This window comes from Dipodomys ordii, unplaced genomic scaffold (genome assembly GCF_000151885.1).
Source record: "Dipodomys ordii isolate 6190 unplaced genomic scaffold, Dord_2.0 Scaffold50, whole genome shotgun sequence".
In the NCBI taxonomy this organism is placed as follows: Eukaryota; Metazoa; Chordata; class Mammalia; order Rodentia; family Heteromyidae; genus Dipodomys; species Dipodomys ordii.
In genome coordinates this window covers 418,130-439,744 of record NW_012267266.1, presented here as the reverse complement: position 1 = coordinate 439,744, position 21,615 = coordinate 418,130, and the positions used below count along the sequence as shown (strand labels likewise).

Sequence of the window (21,615 nt, the reverse complement as noted above, 5' to 3'; positions counted from 1 at the left end):
GATTTAAAGCTATATATCACCTTATACCAGAAACAACTCCAAATGGATCAAAGACTTTGAAGTCAAAGCAGATACCCTGAAAACATTACAGGATGAAATAGGAGTAACCCTAGGTCTCCTTGGCACAGGCCGAAATTTTCTTAATAGAGACCCAGAAACACAACAAATCAAAGAAAGGTTGGACAAACGTGATTTCATGAAGCTGCAGAGCTTCTGCATGGCAAAGGACATAGTTAGCAAGACCAATAGAAAGCCCACAGATTGGGAGAAGATCTTCACTAGCCATACAATGGACAAGGGCCTCATATCTAAAATATATTTACTTAGAAAATTAAATCAACCAATAACAAATCCCCAAAGAAACAGCTGCCTGATTAATAAGTGGTCTAAAACTTAAAGAGATACTTCTCTGAAGAGGAAATAAGAATGGCCAATAGGCACATGAAGAAATGCTCAATTTCTCTGGCCATAAAAGAAATGCAAATCAAAACAACATTGAGATTTTACCTCACCCCAGTTAGAGTGGCTATAATCAAGAAATCTAATAAGAACAGATGGTGGAGGGTATGTGGCCAAAATGGGCCCCTGCTGTATTGTTGGTGGGAGTATAAGCTTATTCAACCACTCTAGAAAGCAGTATGGAGGTTCCTCAGAACCCTGACCCCTATGAGCCAGCAATCCCACTTTTGGGCATTTACCCAAATGATTACAAACAAGGCCACACTAAGGCCAGCACAGCTATGTTTATATATATATATATATATATATATATATAATGTATACACACACACATACACACACACACAATGGAATTCTATGCCTCCATCAGAAAGAATGACACTGCCCCATTTGTTAGGAAATGGGAAGACTTGGAAAAATTTATATTAAGTGAAATAAGCCAGGTCCAAAGAAACATAGGTCCCATGGTTTCCCTTATTTGTAATACCTTGTATATGTCTGGGATAATCTTACCAGACAAGTAGAAAAGCTTAAAAACAATGTACATATGACCATATAAGAGGATGTTAAGTGAAATGAACCCCAAGATAGGTACACAAGTGGTTTTTCTTTCTTGCTATGATTTTTTTAACATATTTAAAATGTACTATGTGATTTTTTTTCTTTTATGTTCTTCTCCCACAATATGACCCGTTTTCACTTTATTTGATTCTGGTGCCCTGCATCTTGTATAAACATTTTTCTAATTTGGGGAGGGGAAGGGAAATAACAAAATGCTGAAATAAGGATACAGGTTGACCCATTATAAAAAATGAGATGTACAAGATACTGTTGAAAATGAACTTTACAACTTAGGTGGGGAGGGAGGGAGGAGATGGGGAGGTGGGGAGGGAAGTGATAGTAGGGTAAAAACAAAGGAGGAGGTAACAATGTTCTATAGGAAAGGTACTCATTACCTTACTCCTGTAACTGTAACCCCCCAGTACCTTATCTTTACAATAAAAAATTTAAATTTTTAAAAATAAAACAATTATAAAGAGGATGAATTATGATCAAAGTACATTAATTTATGTTTGAAAATATTGCATTGATACCCTTTAAATAATTAATCCATACTAATAAAAGCACAGTTAAAATATGGACAAGAAACCCAAACAGATTCTTGACCAAATATATCCAAATAGCAAATAAACATATGAAAAAAATGTTTTACATCATCTATCACAAAGAAAAAAATTGAAATAAGAGGCACCATTTCACAGTATTAGAATATTCTGAAGCTCAGAATACTGACAGCATTAGATGTTGGTGAAGATGTAGAGCAGTGGAAATCCTCATTCACAACTGGTGGGAATGCAAAGGAATACAGGCACTTGGGAAACAATTTGACAGTTTCTTAACATCTTACACACACTTTTTACCATATGATCTAGCATTTGTGCTCCTTAGTATTTACCCAAAACTTATATATACAGACAAATATATACATGGATGTTTTTCAACAATCATATTTATAATTGCCAGTACTTGAAAGCAGTTATGATATTCTTCAGTGGGTATGAGTGGATAAACTGTAATAGCCTCAAACAATTATTGAGCAATAAAAAATATGAGCTTTCAAGTCACAGCAAAATCATGGTACAATCTTAAATGCATATTCCTAAGTGAAAGAGTATATTCTTCTTGAGTATGGAAGGCCATTAGATAGAGAGGCCACGGTATCCTAGTGAAGCCCTATACCCTAACCTCTAATCATTTGAATACAGCCACATGAGTTAATCCAGACAAATTCTGGTAATATAATCCCCCAAATTCTGGTAATATATTGTGGTTGTTTTTCCTCCTTCCACAGTGATCAACAAGTTGACATGGTACCAACCTCTTCTAGATGATAGTGATTGTTAAGGCAGAAATAAATGATGTGAGGGAAGTTAGGGAATATCCTAATAGGGACATTGCATATTGCAGTAATTCCTCCAAATTAGAAGCTACTAGGTGTGTATTTTTTTCAGACTACTGAGTTAGGAGTGAAAGGGATTGTTAGGATTCAAAAAAGGATAGTAGAGCCAGGTGCCAGTGGCTCATGTCTGTAATCCTAGCTACTCAGGAGGCTGAGATCTGAGGATCCTGGTTCAAAGCCAGCTTGGGCAGGAAAGTCTGTGAGACTCTTGTCTCTAATAAAACACTCAGAAAACTAGAAGTGGCGATATAGCTCAAGTGGTAGAGTGCTAACCTTTAGCTGAAGAGCTGAGGGATAACACCCAGGCCCAGAGTTCAAGCTCCAGGACTAAGAAAGAAAAGGGGGTAGTAGATCTGGGACATTTATAGCCATGGTAGAAATCAGCCTGAGGTCCTTGACTAAGTGGTCCCAGCCTCTATGAAATAACTGCTCTGTAGACTCATAAATAAAATAATTTTTCTCATCTTTTCCTCTTTACACACACATGCATTCCTAAATTATTTCTAGTGACCTGAAAGATGTACACATGCCAAATGCTGGTGAGAGCCTGCCAGAGTCAATTATCCCCTCCCTCCTTACTGCCAGCAAGCAATGCTGGAGCTGTCCCTGGAATCCAGAGGGTAAACAAGGCCTGCTTCCAGGCAGACTGGTTTCTCTGGAGCACTCCTGGATCTTCTGTGTTTGATTCAGCTGCTCTCAGATGAAATTGTGGGGGGAGGGGAGGACTTTAGGGATGCCCTCTAAATTTCTACATATTCTCTATTATTTGTTCTACATTCATTCAACAATTAGATACTTACTGTGGGTAGGTGAGTTTGGGATTGCTGAAGATACTATGCTTAAAAAAAAAAATTAGAGCACTGGAGGTGCGGATTAAATGGTAGAACACTAACTGTGAGCAAGAAAAAATCAAGAGCAGTAGGTTCTGAATTGGTACTGGGGTGGGGGATGGGAAGAGGAAAATTGGGAGTATGACTATGGTAGAGCACGTAGGACTACTTAGCATGTGGGAGGCCCTGGGTTCAATCTTTGGAACAAAAAAACAACCAAAACAGAATTATGTTGGTTGCTGATGGCTCACACCTGAAATCCTAGCTACTTAGAAGGCTGAGACTTAAGGATTGCAGTTTAAAGCCAACTCAGGAAAATCTGAGACTCTTATCTCCGATTAACCACCAAAAAACCAGAAGTGGAAGCATGGCTCAAGAATAGAAGGCCAACACTGAGCAAAGCTAAGAGACAGTGCCCAGGCCCCGAGTTCAAGCCCCAGTATTGGTGCATGCATGCGTGCATACACCCTCCTCCCCCCCCCACACACACATAACACCAAACTAGAAATTCTGTACTCATGAATATCATAGTCTAGTGGAGACAGGAGGAAAATGTATGCCTACTATATCAGTTGTCAAGAAAGTCTATTGTAGAAAAATCTAGTGTAGAATAAAGGAGATAGAGATTTGGAAGAGGAGGAGAAAAGTTACCTTAGTGCCTTGTCTGTAAAATGAGGTGATTTCCCCATCATAGTTGATTGAGGAACATATATATATATGTAGTCCATCGTGGGGCTTGAACTCTGGGCCTGGGCGCTGTCCCTCAGCTCTTCAGCTCAAGGCTAGCACTCTACCACTTGAGCCACAGCGCCACTTCCAGTTTTCTGGTGGTTTATTGGAGATAAGAGTCTCACAAACATTCTTGACTGGGCTGGTTTTGAACCACGATCCTCAGATCTCAGCCTCCTGAGTAGCTAGGATTACAGACGTGAGCCACAGCACCCAGCTGGTAGAGGAATAATTGAGGTCACCCCTTTCTCTCTGTTTCACATATTCAGCACTATGAGTGGTAACTGTTAGTGTTACTTTGGAGTGCTCTCTCCATACACTATCTTGCTAGTAGAGCATGTATATATATGTATATATATGCCATGGCATATACTGTTGCTTTGTAGAGAAATGCCTTGAATGTTCCACCCACCTTTCCCAGCAGCTCCTTACCTGGCATCTGAACCTACAGTGAGAGCCAGTCCAGTCTGGATCTTTCTATGCAGAAGAGGACCTGCTTCTGTAGAAAGAGGTGCTACCCCACCTTAACTCAAGACCAGTAAGGGTTCCTGTCCCACAGGATACCTGATGAGATATGTATGTAGTGTTATTTGTTGAGGCTAAATGAATCATAACATGAATAATAAGCATTAGAAAAGTGATCAGTAATGACATTTTAAAAGTAATTTAATCATCCCAGTTCCTCTGTGTGCCAAAAAAGTTACACCCAAAGAAGCAACTATGATTTTACTAGAAATGTCTTTGTCATTCTTTGGAATGCAGGCTTTGGAGAGAGGAAGTTTTCCCCTGGGGTTTGATCTGTTTTCAGAGGAGGATCTTCCTGGGAGAATGAGGATACTGCTGCTTACCCACCTGTGAGCAGAAAAGATCTTTGTTCTGTCTTGGCAGAACACTTGGGCAGTCACTTGAAAGCATAATCCTTTTCTTCAGGAATCATTTGACTTTCTTGCTACTTCTCAAAGCTCTCCCACTGTTTCCCCACCCCCTCAAGTCCAGCTTCCTTGTTTTCTGCTATTTCTTGGATATGTCTGAAACTTTCCTTCTGTCACCTCTAGCTCAGAGGCTACAGAGGGCTACAGGGCTACAGAGGCTACACTTACAAGCCACATTCCCTTGATGTGTTGTGTGATTATTGCTGGTGTGACCTGGTTACATCTCTGGGTAGCATACATTTGGCTTTTCCCTTTCTTTAGACAAGATCTCTCTAACAAATCAGATGTGCTTCACTTGGTTGAAGGTGGCTTTTCCCACATGATAATTCATCTGAAATTTATTAAATAAATGCTCTTTGTTATTAGTGAGTCTTCATTTTTTAATATAAACACTCCTTGAGATAACCCTCACACTTTATGACCCAGTATATTTCTGTCTCAAGTGTCTCAGGTTAATCAGTGACGCTTGGCTTTCTACAGCTTGTCTGCGAAGGGCTATGGGAGGCAGTAGGTACCATTTTCATGCATAGCCACATCCCTGTTTCCAGCAGCATAGAAATCATGAGAATATGTTTGCCATAACATATTACTCTTTTTTTCACTTCTATAAACCAAAGTCACTTAAAGGGTGTATATTGTTCTCTAAGCTTATTAATCTTATTAATAATCTAAAATAATTCTTTAAACTTGCCATGCCAAGATAATGCATGCTTAAAGGCCTTGAGGCCTTGAGGGTTATAATTGAAGGTATGAGTGAATGAGTTTCATTCTGCGTTGAGCTGTCCTCAAATGCCTTCTGGTACCTTTTTCATTTGTGTAGACCATTGTTAGGTATTTTAAACCCGAGACCTTTGATGAATCTTTAGGGAAGGATATAGGCTTAAGATTTCACATGGCTTTCAGCACTTTCAGCACTTTGAAGGCACTCTATCTGCAGCACTATTTTTCTCACTTAGGGTTAATTTGGAATTGTTTCTCCCACTGTGTATATAATGTGCAAAGAAACTTATTGTAGATTCAGATTCTACTTTGGGCAAATTAAAAATACATAAGTGTTAAAGTACTGCTTTTGAAACCATGTTAGTGAATCTGGGAGGCAGATGCTTCTTAGCTAGGGAAATAGCCTCAAGATCTTGGTTTTTAACCCTTCTCTGCATTGAGTCATGTTTGCACTAATTTTCCCAGGTAATCTGAGTTTAGTGTGAATGCTCAGAGTGTGGTTGTATGCAGCATTGTCATGGACGTCACCTTAAGCCTGCTAGGTAGAAATCTCCACCACTATCCCTGCCCTACCTCAGACATATGGAATCAGTGAACTGGGCCCAAAAGTCTGTGGATATCCCTGTTGTAACTCTGATCTATGCTTGTCTTAAGAACCATGGGACATAATAGTACAGGATATTAGGTTGTTGAACTTACAGAATACAAACCAGGATTTACATTATTGTAAAGCTCTGATGGCTAAGGCTGTGTCAGTCCTTGCATTCTGATTGTGCAGTGAAAACAGTAGTGGGCTTCACAGATGCCCCTCCCCCCAGCCTTTCAGGTCTTTAACAACTTAAATGGTTACATAGAGGTGGATTTGATTTTCAGAGGTGTCCAATCAGATCAGTTCACTAGTGTGGCATTTTCAGATTCCCTAAGAAAGCTTAGCCAATTGCTGTCCAAATATAGGCCTCTTGGTCCCAAATCAAGAGAAGATGGGTTCATCATTTATGCCAGCAAATATTTTCACTGAACAATCTACTCATGTATTATGAGAAAACTAAGATGCTAGAGATGACAAGAAAGCAGCTGTGATATTGAAAATAGTGGATCTCCATCAACATGGACAGCAGTTTTCAATGAATATTTGCAAAACTGCTGCAGCAAAGGGTGGGTATGGGAATTATCAGACAAGAAATGAGTTGGACAAAATTCAGTAGGTTTTGGCTAGAGTGAAGGCCATTTCTTAACTATGCAAAATTGAGCCAGTAATATTTGCCCTCTCTGAGCTCTTCTGAGAATAGTAATGATTATATCTACCTTTAAAGCTGATTCAATGGTAGATAGAAATAATGCCTTGTTGTCACATTAGGTAGATAGTTTAGTTCAGAGTAAGAAGTCTAAAAATTGGTTGTACTATACATTGTTATGGCATATTGATCTATAAATAATGCATAGTGGCATATAAACAATACCATTTGGGCCAACTGTAATGGATAGCATATATAACAGTGGTTCCTTATGGTTATATCACCTAGTGACACCATAGCTGTCTTAATTTGTTCAATTCTGTTTTGTTCCCCCATTGAATAAATCATTTATGGATACATTTCTCAGAACATATATTTATTAATAAGCAATATGTAATTATTTTTACTGTATTATCTGTTCTAGGACCATCTCCCACCAATGAACAAGCTCTTTGTGTCGATTTATTTTAGTACTAGCATTAGATAGGCAGTCAGTATTTGAGAGTATTTATTTGACCTTGATATAACACAAAAGCAACCTTGATTAAAAATAATTTTCAACAACACATCTAACATTGATAAACTATGAGTATTAAAACACATTGAAATCAGTGGAAGCACTGCCTTATAAAAGGCTTCAAGATGTTTGTACAAATTCAGTAGGCAAGAGTGTATTCCTTGAGGAGCCTTGTCAAGCTACCTACCCTACTGTTTTTCTCTTGGGTGGAGCCAACTGGAGCTACACTAATTATACTAGAAACTAATTGCAATCTCAAGCCTTCATTGGGGAATAATTTAGCCTCAGGAATTCCTCTGCAGCCTCTGACTGTGTGTTAATTTGACTACTATTATGACAAAAAGGAAAACAATTCTGAAGAAAAAAATCATTCTGAAACTTGGCATCTTAGTCATTTACTGCATCTGCTCCATTGGGTTCTATTCCAATGTCTATCAACTTCCTTCACAGGGAAGCAGTGTGTTTCTCACTAATACATTGCTTCCATGTTCCTTCCGATACTCTTTACAAGTTGAAGACAGACAGCTGGTGATTGGACTATCCCTTGTCTGTCATTAAAAAATGTTCAGAGAAAAGGATGCAATCACTTCTTTAAGTATTATCCTGTTACCTCTTATTGCCTAGTGGGAGAAGAATTTCTTTAGGGAAAAACAAGATGGTAACTGTCTATAGAGAAATAGAAGCAGAATTGCCCATTTATGTATGATGTTTTTGGATCCCGAAAGAAATATTACCCAATCAGAATAGCATAATTCAAAGAGATTTATTCATAAAAGGGTTTGTGGGAAAGAATCACATGACATAGTACAATAAGCCAGGGATATTGACTTCCAAGCAGTCACCACTTTTAGGCTATAGGGACACGAGTTGAAAATGGTTCTAGAATCCAGAAAGTGAGAGAGAGTTCTCTAATAGGTGCCTTAAAAGGAGCAGTAACCTGTGCCCAAGGGACACAGGTAAGTGGAAAATGGAGTTAATGCCTAGGCCCTCTTCTTCCTCCTCCTGCTATCCTGACAGAACTCCCCATTGGCAAACTCAATAGAAATCCAGAGAGTGCAGAAATCCTTCTAATGAACCAATGCTGTTAGCTCCCAGAGAAGGGGCAGGAGGAAGAGCTGTCTGGAGGTGTCTAGAGAGGTGAGTACCACAGTCCAGCATAGCCGTGGTGCAAACAGTAGGGATGCTCAACAAGAAAGGACTTCCTGGTACATTTTGTAAGGTGAAATACTATCCAGTACATCAGGAGAATAAGGTCATCCTAAGTGTTGCTACACAGGGACCTGCAAAGGAGAAAGAGGTGGTAGATAACCTTGACTCACAAGCCAACTTGCATACTAGCATTACCTGGGGAGCCTAAGATTAGAAAATACCAACACCAAGACTCTTAGTCTTGTTTTTTTTTAAAAAAGCTTTCCAAGAGATTTTGATAGGCAGCTAGAGTTGAAAAGCACTCTTGTATATTATGTAATACCAATTATGTAAGACTCCAAGAGTTAGCCATGCAAGTGTGTATACATGTCTGAAATATTTCTGGGATGATGCAGAGGAATGAATCTGTATGACTGTCTCATTTCTGAAGGTGGCAGATGGTCCAGCGGCCTATGGTGGGAAGAACTACCTTTATGTAGTATGGGAATTTTTTACATGTTTACTTTTGTTCACCTTCAGAAACGCAATTAAAAATATACTTGCCTGATTTTGGAGTTACCATTCATTCGTTTTCTTAAAACTGTGTGATGTATCCTTTGAGGAAGAAATGTTCATTTTAATTATTAAGATCTTATATATCCTTAGTAGCTAGAGTCTGAGCATAGTTTGGAGAACAAAGTCTTACACCAAAAAGGTATAGCTGTAGAGGTACTAACAATGAAATTAAGCCATTATGTCATTCTACCAATGGCCATATGACTCTTTCTATCAAAGCTGTCCTGTTCAGGGTTCCAGGTCAGTTTAGGTAAACGTGGTAACTAACTCTCAGCACAGCAAGATCTTTCATGGAGATGAATTGAGCTCTCAGGGAGCTAAGTGGAATGAATCAAGTTAGGCCCCTGCCTCTGAACTATTTCAGACTTTATACTAAAATGTGGAAAGCCTAACTTAGGAAAATAGAAAGTACTTTTGAATGTTGAAACTACTCATGAACTCCTTACACACACCCCAACCAACAATGTGAAAATTAAGTAGTTCAGTTATATTAAGCTATGTATAGTTAGTTCATGTGATCTTTGTCTGTCACTTTCCATCTGCTATCTACTCAATTTCCCTTAAAAAGCTCATTTTAAAGCAGAATATATAATGGAAAAGCCTTCACTTCTGACCTTTATGGAGATACACTGGAGTTGCTCAATAATAATCAGCAGTTGCCCTGGTAACCTCAGACACACAGCTGAAATCACCTGTGTTCGTCTCAGGAGAGTAAAGATCACCTGCTTTGTGCTAATGGCCAAGGGACATTTTAGTAATTTTTCAGGGCCTTCAGCTTCAATTGTAAAAGCAGAAGTCAGGCTGCTTATAATTACTAAAAAAATGTTTTTTGTTTTATATGCTTGTGACTAGGTAGTGAGATAGAGTAGAAAGCATCCTAGGTTTTGAACAAGTTGGAAAACCCTGTTCAGAGTCTTTTGTTCAGCTCTCTTCTCACAACCTTAGAAGATTTAAGTAGGTGGAACTCAGACTTGAATTTGAGGATAGAGACACCAGGAATAGAAGGGGAGGAGAATTGGCAAGTCTGTTATGTCAGAAATCATTGACAAAGATGACACAAACCCACTAACTCTTGCACTTTGCCTTGAAGAATATTGCTTGGAAGATGACAAATCCAGAGCTGCAGCACAGGAGACATCTTTTCTCTTCGTATGAGTTTCCTTGCTTTTACTGTCTCAAGAAGCTGTCATGCTCCTGTAGTATCCACATGCTGTGCCTTACAGCGTAGACTTAATGGTAGGAACTCCATACGACTCTACTTCCTCTGAGAGAAAAAACAGGCTCCCACCCCAGACACATATATCCTTCCTTCTTCCTACTCTTCTCTTTATCCATTGTATGGAAATGGAACTAGAAGAAATATGGCCTTAGTTATCCTATCAGCACTTGCAATGTTCAGTTGTCATAGTAAAACTGGCAGGAGATCAAGAATGAAGTAGTAGAATCATGGAAATCCTGGATACACTAATCCAGGAAAGACAAGATTCATACTAGTGATTGTCATTGCCAATATAATCATCCCAGACAGAAATTAGACCCTTCATTATGCCAAGAGAAATAGGCAAAGATTTAATTACTAGCAAGCAAATACCTACCAGTTGTTCTTGCTCTCTTCTCTACTCATAAATCTCTGTAGAACACAAACTTATTTGCACCTTCTGTTTCCCTTTGGAGGATGGTACTACCATTTACTACCATAGCCCAACTGCACTCTGAAGTATTAACTGGTCTAGAATCATAATCCACAGGCATCATCAGGAATTAGCATTCAGGGGCTGGAAAGGTGGCTAAGTGGTAGAGTGCTTGCCTCACATGCATAAGGCCCTAGGTTCGATCCCTCATCACCACATAAACAGAAAAAGTGGAAGTGGCACTGTGGCTCAAGTGGGAAAGCGCTAGCCTTGAGCTGAAGAGCTGAGGGACAGCCCTCAGACCCAGAGTTCAACCCCCATGACCGATAATTTAAAAAAAAAAAAAAAGCATCCAGAGTCAGCCATATTTGACAGTTCTTCACAGTCCTCTCACATTTATTGAAAACCTATTGCAAAGTCATTATTCTAGACTCTATGAAATTTGGTGAGTTGTACTCTTGCCTCAAATCTCTTTCAAATCTCTTATTGTCCAGATTTGGAGGAAGGGTGGACATGTTAGCTCACTTATGTAGCAGAGTGTTACTGACAATATAAAATTTTAATTAGTAAGTGGCTTCACCATTTATTCAAAATATGTAATGTCTAGCCAGGCTCCAGTAGCTCACAGCTGTAATGCTAGCCTCTACAGATGGTGAGATCTGAGGATCACAGTTTGAAGTCAGCCCTGGAAGGAAAGTCCATTAGATTCTTATCTCTAATTAACCACCAGAAAATAGGAAGTGGTTCTGTGGGTCAAAGTGATAAGAGCATTAGCCTTGATCAGAAAAAGCTCAGGGACAACTCCTAGCCCCTGAGATCAAGCCCCACAACTGACCAAACAAACAAATAAATTTAATGTTGAATGAAGTTTCTTTGCAGCTGCACATTGTGTGGGCAGGGCTTCCAGTTATTTCCTTGCTTCATCATCTGTGTCTGTATCTACGTTTATAGTTTTCTTGTCTATATTGGTCTAACTGTGATTTGAGGAGGAGGCACTCTGGTTTCATAATGTAACTTTTATCTTGTTCACCAACAGGCTTCTTACCTCTCAGACTGCTGATTGTTAAGGACTAGGCTTAGGAAAGATCAAATATTTTTTTCCCCACCAAAGTCTGTAATGGCTCCTATGTTTTAGATGTCCATAAACTTAAAATTTGGATTGCAAAAATGTGATTAAAAAGTCAGTGTCTTATCATTTGAATGTTGAATTTATAAGTCCTCTTCCCAAGAGAGGTTCTCATTATGACATATTTACATATTTGTGCAATTTGTTCTTTCCAATTAGAATTTTACTAATATTTGTAGTGGCAAAAATCCATAACACTTCCCAGTATAAAGCCCTACACTAAATACTCTGTTAAATTAAATTTTAGCTCATACTTAAAGGATTGTTCCCGACTTTATATGGGAAAGGAAAGTTTTGAGAAGTAGTAGATCTTTAAACTCTGAATCAGTGTAGCCAGGAAAAAATAAGTGATGAGAGACTGTGCCTTGCTGTGGGTTAGGGAGAGTTTTGCCAGTAAATTTTAATGCAGTACCTAAATCTCTATATGAGGCCAAAGGCTCTTTTTTTCTGGTTCTTTCCTATAAAGAAATTCTAAATAAAATTATCTCTTCCTTGCAAGTCAGTTCCTAAGTTCTGCCTTGAATTTCAGCACAGATCAATTAGATCTTTTGCCTATAAGCAAGCACTCAGTTCAGTATTATGTAGGAAGAAACTCTTCTTGCTGTATTTTTCTTTGTATACCTAATTGATTTTCCTTGGCTTATCTTCTACTTCTGGAAATGTCAGCTTCTAGAGTTTATTTTTTTCTATTGTATACTAAGTCCAGAGATAATACAAAGGGTGGACTAATAAAACCAGAGTGGAGTTAATACTTCAAATACAGCTGGCTCTGAAGTAGAGCATAGCGAGCTCCATGAAGCCATAACTTGAATACTCTGTTGAAATAGTCTAAGCCAGCTTTCCACCTTGTGAATCATTTTGAGTTTACCCTTTACGGGTAAGTTCATACTGTGACCCACTGAACTTGGCACACCTCACGAAGAATTAAATCTGTATGTGCAAAAATGTTGAGTGAAATCTAAGACCCTCATCTACAATCTGAATATATAATCAGTGGGTTGGACACCCAAACAGGAGAGCAGTGTGATTTTCAGCAGAACTATATTTGTATGCTGCGCAGAGCCTTATGCTTAGGTTTACTTTAGATTCATGTAAAAGTACAGGATTTTCTGTAAATTAGAAAATGAAAACACTATCTCTACTCAGTTGAGCTGACCTCTATGTTTTGCCACCTATGAAGGCAGCCCCTTTTTTCTGGAAAGGATACCAACCTTCCAAGATTACTTTCCTATGTGTCACAGAAGGGCTGGCCTCGTTCCATGCTGCAGCTGTGAAACTGAATTGTGTGTCTGTGTGAAGTTTGAGGTGAAATCAAGACCTCCCCCTCTAAAGGCCGTGCTCTGTTTTTTTTCCGAGTATAGGTAAAAGTTTTTGGTGGCATTGAGAAGAAGAGGAAAGAGAGACCAGGTATTTTCAATAGGGAAGGAACTTGGAGAAAAAAGAATGATCTAAAAAAGAAAGTTCGAGTTACAGGGATTTTCATGTGTGGTGTTCCATGTAACCAAGTTACCTCATAAAGCCTTCATTTTGTTTTTAAATGGTACTTAATATTTAATCTTTCACAGTACTAACAGTTTGGCTGCTGGGGACAGACTTGAGGTCATACCCCACCTCTGCTGGTCATTAGTTCTTTTACAGTGAACAAGTTACTTCTCTTCTGTAAACTCGATCTGTTCAACAGGAAATAATAGTATCCACTTCTTATACTGTTTTATCAATTAAATGAAGTAGATATGGAAACCACTTTGCATGGCTTCTAGTGCTTAATAAAGGTCACCTGCTATAATATGTGAAAATAACTAAGAATTTCACATATCTTTAGAGGTCACTTCATGATGGGCACATAGTGAGAAGGGAGGCTACACCAGGATCCAATCACATTTAAGGAAATGTACTTATTACCTGACTTATGTAACTTTAACCCCTCTGTACACCTTTACAATATAAATGAATGAATGAACGAATGAATACTGTAACTCTACCCCGACAATGCACCACACACCTGGCAGTGAGCACAAAAGCTGAGTCACCAGAAGAGCCACAATTCTGTCAGGTCTCTATTACTGTTGCCTACCTCAGGTTAGAGTGATCAAGGAAATATGAAAGGGCAGCTCAGGCCAGAATACTAAGAAAGAATGCTCAGGGGTTCAGGCAGAACAATAGTTACAGGCAACTGGGGCCAGTGCGGGGAAGGCAAGGATCAGAAGGAAGTCATAGGCTCTTTTGGCTCCATATAACCACGCTTCAGCTCCTTGGTATGTTAGCTGTCTTGGCTCTCTGCTTTTGCTTGATGTTACCCACCTGGCTTATCATTGCCACCATTTGGGGTATGTGTCATCCCCCCCCTTCATGACTCTGTTTCCTTATAACATTGGCTTGCCAAGCCCTCTTTTGGCCACAGTGCTATCCTATAGCTTCCCTTTCCATGGACTTTCACCCTCAGCTTCTGGTGAATTCTCTGATTCCTTGCCCTGTTTCCTGAGAAACAGTCTGATTGGCTAAACTCAGCTTTCTGCTAAGTCAGTTCATTGGCTGGTGGCCAGTCTTGTGGCAAAAAAGTAATGTAAAATCACCTGTTGCCAGAGAGGCTGGTTACTTACTCTTCCTGCAGAACTGAAGGTAGAGAAGCTTCTAAGGTTGTCTTATGCAGGATAGACCTTAACTTCTACACAATTATAATAAACTTGGTTACTAGGTTTCCCCTTTTCCAATATTTTGGAAGCACCACTCATACAAGTTTTACATTCAAAGAGCTGAAAGTTAATTGCTGATGAGATGAGGTACAGAAGAACATTTTAAAAGTCCAAACAACTGTAATAATACAGTGGCTCAGGTAAAGAGCAAGCAGCAACAGGAACAAGATGTATCCCTAGGAAAAATGCTTCTTGTTCCCTTTTTTTTCTTAGTGTAGTTCAAGAAATTTCAGTGTTGTGATGCAGGTATCCCATGACTTGCCTTTTTTGTGATGCTGGAGAACAAACCTAGGGCCTCATTCATACATGCTAGGCAAGCATGCTGCCTGATCTCACTGAATGTCTTCACTGTGTATATTACAGGCTTACTTAATTTTATTGTGGAGAGTGTACTTTTACAAATTGAGGGTTCCTGCATTGAGCAATTCTATGGTCCGTTTTTTTCAACCACTCAGATGCTCATCAGCATGTTTTAGCAATAAATTATTGTTAACTGGGGTATGTATGTTTTATACATTATGCTAATACACACTTAATAGACTAGAATATAATATAAACATAACTTTTATATGCACTGAGAAACCAAAAAATTCATATGACTGCTTTACTGTGATATTTGCTTTATTATAGTGCTCTGGAACCAAACCTACAGTATCTCTGAAGTATATGTGCATATTAAAAATAAGTTATATGAGGAGAGTGTCCTTAATGATGGCAGATGTTGAGATATAAAATTACCATAAATCAAGATTTTAAGTTCTAGATACTATAGACATGAGAGATGATTTTGAGCTAGGCTGGTCATGGAAGGCTTTGTAATCAATGGGTACTTAAGCTTGTATGGTAAATTATGGATTGGATTTAGCAGAAATGGAATAATGGTGAAAGGCTCAGAATCAGGAACATACAGAGTATGCATGGGGAGCTGCTCACAGTTAACTTTGGACATATGCTTTTCATCTATACTATTACATTTGTTTTGTTTCTTGTGTCAATATGATATTTGCCTCTTTAGACACTTAAGTTGGGGAAGCCTAGTTAAATGCTGTCTTCTCTTTCCAGAATTTCATGCTAACTGGATCCCCATGGAACATCTTCTACCAATTTATATTGTGTAATTGACTTGCCTGAGATGGTCCTTATTTTCATCACGGTTTCGCTTCTCAGTCAAATAGACCTCACCATCTGGAACTTCTTTCTTTCTGTTTTTATTTTTAAAGCTGTATTTTCTCCCACAAAAGGCCTGTTTCCATTTGTAAGTGTCACACAGATTCTATGACATGGCTTCATCCTCTTTGCTTTGAGTTTTACATTGTAAAAAGCCAGTCCAAATAGGTTTGAAAATAAGCTATATTTTTCTTCTTTTTCTTAAGCTTTACCAAGGAATCTCTATTCCTCTTTTCTGTGTTACTCCCTCAAACTAAACCTCAGACAAATCCTGACCCCTGAAGCTTTCAGCAAGAGCTGTTTTCCTTAAAGTCATACTGAGTCTTTTGGAGACTTTTTGAGAGGGTAGAGCAGATCAGAGACAATGAAGGCAGGCCAGCTTCTTAGTGAGATTAATAAGGACAGAGTATAAATAGTGAACCTCATAGCCTAACAGAAAACTCCTACTTGTTTTTACACTTTAGACAGAGTTGCTATGTATAACCTTTAGTTACAGTACTAACCCTGAAAAAGTGCACTTGCTATTTATTTTCATTTTGAATTGGTAATAGCCAATCTCTTTCTCAAACTGTAAATGATCTATAGAAATTGCATTTTAGACATTCAGCTATATCTGACACATTTTTAAAAAAGTACCAGGTACTAATGAAATTGTTTCTCAGGCCTTTGAATTGGGAAAGCTTGCTTTTATGCAATCTAGGGCCTTCCTGGGCCCTAAAAAAGGTATACTTTTTCATGTCCTTGCATGTTTCTGATACCAAAATGTTAGTATAAACTTCCCTGATATAGCATCTTTTAAATATACAGAAAGTTGTTATGTTCACAACCCTTTTTATTAACTTAGGCAATCAGGATTCTTGGTTGCAAGTAATTGAAAGCCTAGTTCAACTAACATATTCCAAAAGCTCCCAAATGTTTGTATTCAGACATGGCTGGAAGTAGAGACACAGATACTGCTTTGAGATCCAGCTCTTGCCATCTTTCAACTTAGTTTGCATCCTCCACTTAGATGAGTTCTGTGCTTGTGATTGCAAGATGGTCATCACTAGCTGGACTTCTAGAAAAGAAAAAAAAGAAACTAGCATTCCAAATGTTTGAAAGAGCAACCATCTGGTTCTGATTCCTTGTGGCTTATCCCATCCTCCAGTCAGTCTCTGGCCAGAGTATTTGATGCTCTCTGGGGCTAGGCCTGAATCACTCATTCATCTTGAGTGGGTAGCAGTGAAAGAATAGATTTACAAAATTTTTGGACACTAGGAATGGGAGAAGGTTTGGTTCTCAGAGAAGAGAGCCCAGACCACAGATTTCCACAGGTGCACCTTTATAACAAGTCCTTAGCGAAGGACTTGGTAACTCTATGCTCTAGGGTACAAATTTCTGCTGCCTCCTCATCCCGAGCAGCTCCTTCTAAAGTATCTGTAAAATATCCCTTTTATGGAGTGCAAATGATTGTTTAATAATTCATTTTATTTCTGTAGACTGTCTGTTTCAAAAATAATACATGTTATAGGGAGTGTGTATGTGTGTGTGTGTTTAAATGAAGACAGGCAATGTCTCCATCTTACTAGTCTTGGACACTGTTAACTCATTTAAAAAAATTCTGGGAATATGCTTGCATTATCAGTGCCCGTTACAGATCATTAGAAAATACATGGCAAACAGTGGTGTGTCGAGGCTGGCCTCCATTACTTTTAATGACAGTATTATAGGAGTCATTCTAATCATCTTATAGACTCTAGTTTTATAGACTCTAGAAAAAAGAAATTGGAAAAGGACTGGTCCTATTCTCTTCTATGAGAGCCATGAGCATACATCTTCTATATCACATCTTGAGAGTTCCTGAGATACAGGCAGTTGGGTAGTAAAATATTGTGGCACCAAGGCCAGCTCACAAGCTACGTGGAAGTCTCTGCCTTGTCATCCTTTGAGTGTGAATAAAAACTGATTCTTTTACCAGGATCCATTGAGCTCTTGGAAAATTGTACCTTAGTTTGATCCTTCAGTTTCTGGTTCATATCCCTGAGAACAAATTTTACTCTTAGAGGTTGAAATCAAATCTTCATAGATGGAATGATAAACTAAAATCAATTAAGCACAAAAGCATTTTACCCGTTTTTATTTATTCATTATAACCCATCAGGTACTATTATGACCACCATTTTGGCAATAGGCACCAGGAGGTTACATTGTGTATGTGATTTGAACCCTGGTAGTGTGGGCTGTCTGAGTCCATTATTGCCCCACCCCCAGCCACTCTGCACCATGGTTGAGTATGACAACACTAACTTATGAATGTAGGAAAGAGACTGGAACAGCCCAGACTTACTCTCTCTTTCTAATTTCTCTAGTATTCCTCAAACTCATATTCTGGTGTAGCTAAAGGAGCTAATAAAAACATGAGGAATAGTTAAGGGGGTTCATGAGTACCTAAGAAAGAAGCTGTCTAGCCAGAATCTAAAAGAAAATGAGAGGGGAAAGCAAGCAAGAAATAGCTGAAATCGCTATAAGAAAAAAATAGAGAATAAAAAGTAGGAACTTGGGGGTGGGCAGGGAGAGGAAAGAGATGTAGAACCTTACTATTGTTTTCATGAAACTGCTACAAAAGTCTCTGTCTACTTGCTGTTCAAGAAATCATGACTATATACTCTCTTAGGACATTAGGGTGGATGTTTATTGTTTGTAACTAGACAACAAGCATTAGCCTAGAGGTTGACCTATGGTATCTAATTTTCTACCCCAGAGAGGTAAACAACCAGTATCAGCAACCCCATTTTGCAGATGGAGTTTTAGGAGGATGAGGTAATTTCTCCAGGGTCCGAAGAACAGAATGGGAATTTGAACTGAGGCCACCAAGTTGTCTATGGTCTTGATTGAAGTTCAGTCTCTCATTTCTCTTGAAATTTGACAGGTGTGCTGCCACCATGTTGGTTCATTCCTTCCTATGCGGGGAGGCAGTGGTATTTTTTCCCATTCTGAGGAGAGGAGAGAGAATTACATGCCTCATCTTTCCCAACTTTCAAATTTTGTAGAGCCCACTCTATACTTCAAGTGTGTTGGCAGTGGAGCTCAGCTCTCCTGAAACTCTTCATAAAACTTCCTGGTCTTAGGCAGGCAGCATTTGCTCAGATTCCTGAGACCTCTTAATATATTTGTCCATTTCTGCCTTAAGAAAATAAAAAAACAAAAATCTTGCCTCAAAAGCTGACCATCTGCTTTCACTTCAACTTCCAAACTGAGGAAGCAGCAGCAGGATGCTTGCAAGCCCAGCATTTATCTCTGGCATAAGCACCATCCCAGGGTCTACTAATTGCATTTCCAATTAATATTAGGTCTGGGCTTTGGGGATTGAACTTCCTCTTCATTTTTACCCCTTTCCTTTTATTTCTTGGAATCAGGTATAATTTTCCCTCAGCATTGAACTGAAAGGACAGTTTTTCAGCATGGATGTTGTATCCATCTCATCATTTGTGCCGGAAACCATCTCTTCTTGCCAGCTAAAACTGGGGCAACATTCTCCAGATTCAGAAATCTTTACTAAGTCCAGGCATTTATTTGTCTTTGTGTGCTGACAAGTTCTGTATGTGTGTGCATGTATTTAGGGCACAGTTGGGTGACGTGTACTGGGTATCTGTTGACATCTCTTCTTTGATAATCAAGAAAAAGCCAGAGACATGATGCTTCTTGCTCTTTTTACAAAAATACGCACTCTATTGAATAATATTAGAATTTTTAAATCCCAACAGATTAACACAGACTGAGAGAGAAAGGATAGTCCTGAATTTGTCCTGAGCCACCTAGTAGCCACGACAAAGAAGGAAAAAAAAATATGCAAGGATGAATCCAGATGGTCAGTTACCCATTTAAAGAAAGCACAGCTATTCATCCAGAGTTTGAAGTTACTAATTTAATTTTTCCTAAGAGAGTTTATAGTCATGATTTTTAAACAGCAAGTAGACAGTTTCATGAAAACAATAATAAAGTTCTACAGGATTAGATCTTTTTTCATTTGGTTTGTTTTAAATGTGAAGTATTGAAAGGTTCTTTTTGCTATGGTGTCTAGAGGAAGCATTTGATTTTCTGGTAGCCTAGCTGGTTGCAGGTGATGGATGAAGCCAATGTTCCTGGTTAAAGAAATCTCCCCTGAGTTGCCTAACCACATTTGGCAGGAGCTACAGGTCTGATGTTTCTAAACTGAGGCTTAAAGATATATTGACACCTGAACTGCAGATAACCACTGTTGTTGGTTGGAAGAAGATGCCAGAGGCATAGCTCCTATTTTATTAAGAAAATTAAGGCCGACCAAAATCCTTATTACAAAGGTTTATTTAAATTCAACAAGCAGTTAACAAGTGCCTGCAATGTGCCAGCATCTTGCTGGAAATTCAGCATTTACATACCTGGCCCCTTGGGGGAAATCTGACCATGCTGCAGAGGATGTGGGCCAAGAATGCAGTGGGGTCCAGAGAAAGAACTCAGCCTCAACCTCAGTATTGCATCTTGGGAAATGAATATAAAGGTGCCCATTTGATGTGGAAGACCATTGCAGGCAAATGGACATGCATAACTCTATGGAAGCAAAAATATAATATACTCAATAATGAAGTCTTTCCACAGGATGTACACAAAATATAGGGGCATGAAGAGCAGCCAGGAAAGTAAAGGCTCTCCTTGGACTAGAATTCCTAACAAGTGTCTTTTTGCAGATGGTCCAGAGTGGTCTTCCCACCAAACCCCCAGAAAGGTGGCTTTGGGTTATTTTATTGATAATGACTAACATTAGTAAAGTTCTAACACTTAGCAATTTTCATCTACATTATTTAACTTTATACTCACAGTCATCTTCTGAAGTAGATTATTGCCCCATTTTACAGATAGGAAGAAAACAGCATGAGAAATATTAATAACTTGTTCATTGTCTAGGTGAGCCATCTCTAGGCTTCTTCATCACCATGTTTTGTCTAAAGCCTGCAGTAGTCCTAAGGCAGAGCCCCAAAAGAATTAGAGTACTGAATTATGCTGTGTAGAGGAGGGGTGAGCTGGAGCCAGGCCCCACACTAGGCTCCAGCAAACCCAAGAAATTTGTCCTTTACAGGGAGTTGTCCCGTAATGAAGCCACTTAGACCCTGAGGCCAGTCAGACCTACAGGGTGAACCTGGTTTTGGTAAAACTGTGTAGCTCTCTGTCTAGGATTCAGCTGCTACTTGCAGGTAGCGCCAGAACTTATGAGCTTTAGAGACCAGAGGTTCTCTCCATGTTGTTTTGTCATTCATATTTGTTATAAGGAGGATGGTAGTAGGCCAAACACAACACAGTATTCAATCAGGGCTTCTTCTGCTTTATCCAGCTCTGTGGTTCTCTTGCATTCAAATGTCAAAGCTGGAAAACAACTTCCATGTTCATTGGAACATGGAACAACCTGGTTAAACAGGTTGTTGCATATCTCACAATGGAATGTTATGTAGTCAGTGAGAATAAGGGGGTGATGCTGGAGCAATTGTCAAAAAATCTTGTCAAGGCAAAACTGGCAATGCTTAGAATGATGTGAATGACTTGTAACCATTTGTTGTTTTAAAGAAGACAGTATGTAAAACCATGCACAAAGCCTAGCATGTTTCTGGACTATCTGTACAAGAAAACAGGAAAAATCATTACTTTCAGAGAAAAGGTCAGTAGAAATGAGACTTATTTTTTTCCTATCTACTAATGTTTTTATACTATATGAAAATTTTATCCATTGATAAAATAGCCACTTGAAAACAATAGATTCATACATTTTTAAATGAATAGAAAGCTTTCCCTTCCCCAAAATAAGTTGAAGTATATTCATTTTTATAGATTAATGCATGTATCCCATGGTTGTGAATTGTCGTCATAGGAGTATTTTAAATCTGTGGTTTATAACCAGCCAACCT

General features: G+C 38.8%; 1 protein-coding gene across 4 annotated transcripts in view; it reads left to right on the top strand.

Moving 5' to 3' along the window:
- Arhgap26 (Rho GTPase activating protein 26) overlaps nucleotides 1–21,615 on the top strand; it is a 462,007-nt gene that overhangs the window by 385,703 nt on the left and 54,689 nt on the right. Inside the window, exon 21 of one of the 4 annotated variants that reach the window (XM_013020416.1) lies at nucleotides 15,599–15,662. The exons of the other annotated variants lie outside the window; for them this stretch is intronic. Coding sequence (XP_012875870.1) covers nucleotides 15,599–15,611 — 13 coding nt within the window. The 3' untranslated portion in view covers nucleotides 15,612–15,662. Of the gene's footprint in view, nucleotides 1–15,598; nucleotides 15,663–21,615 lie in introns of those variants that run through there. 4 annotated transcript variants of the gene reach the window in all.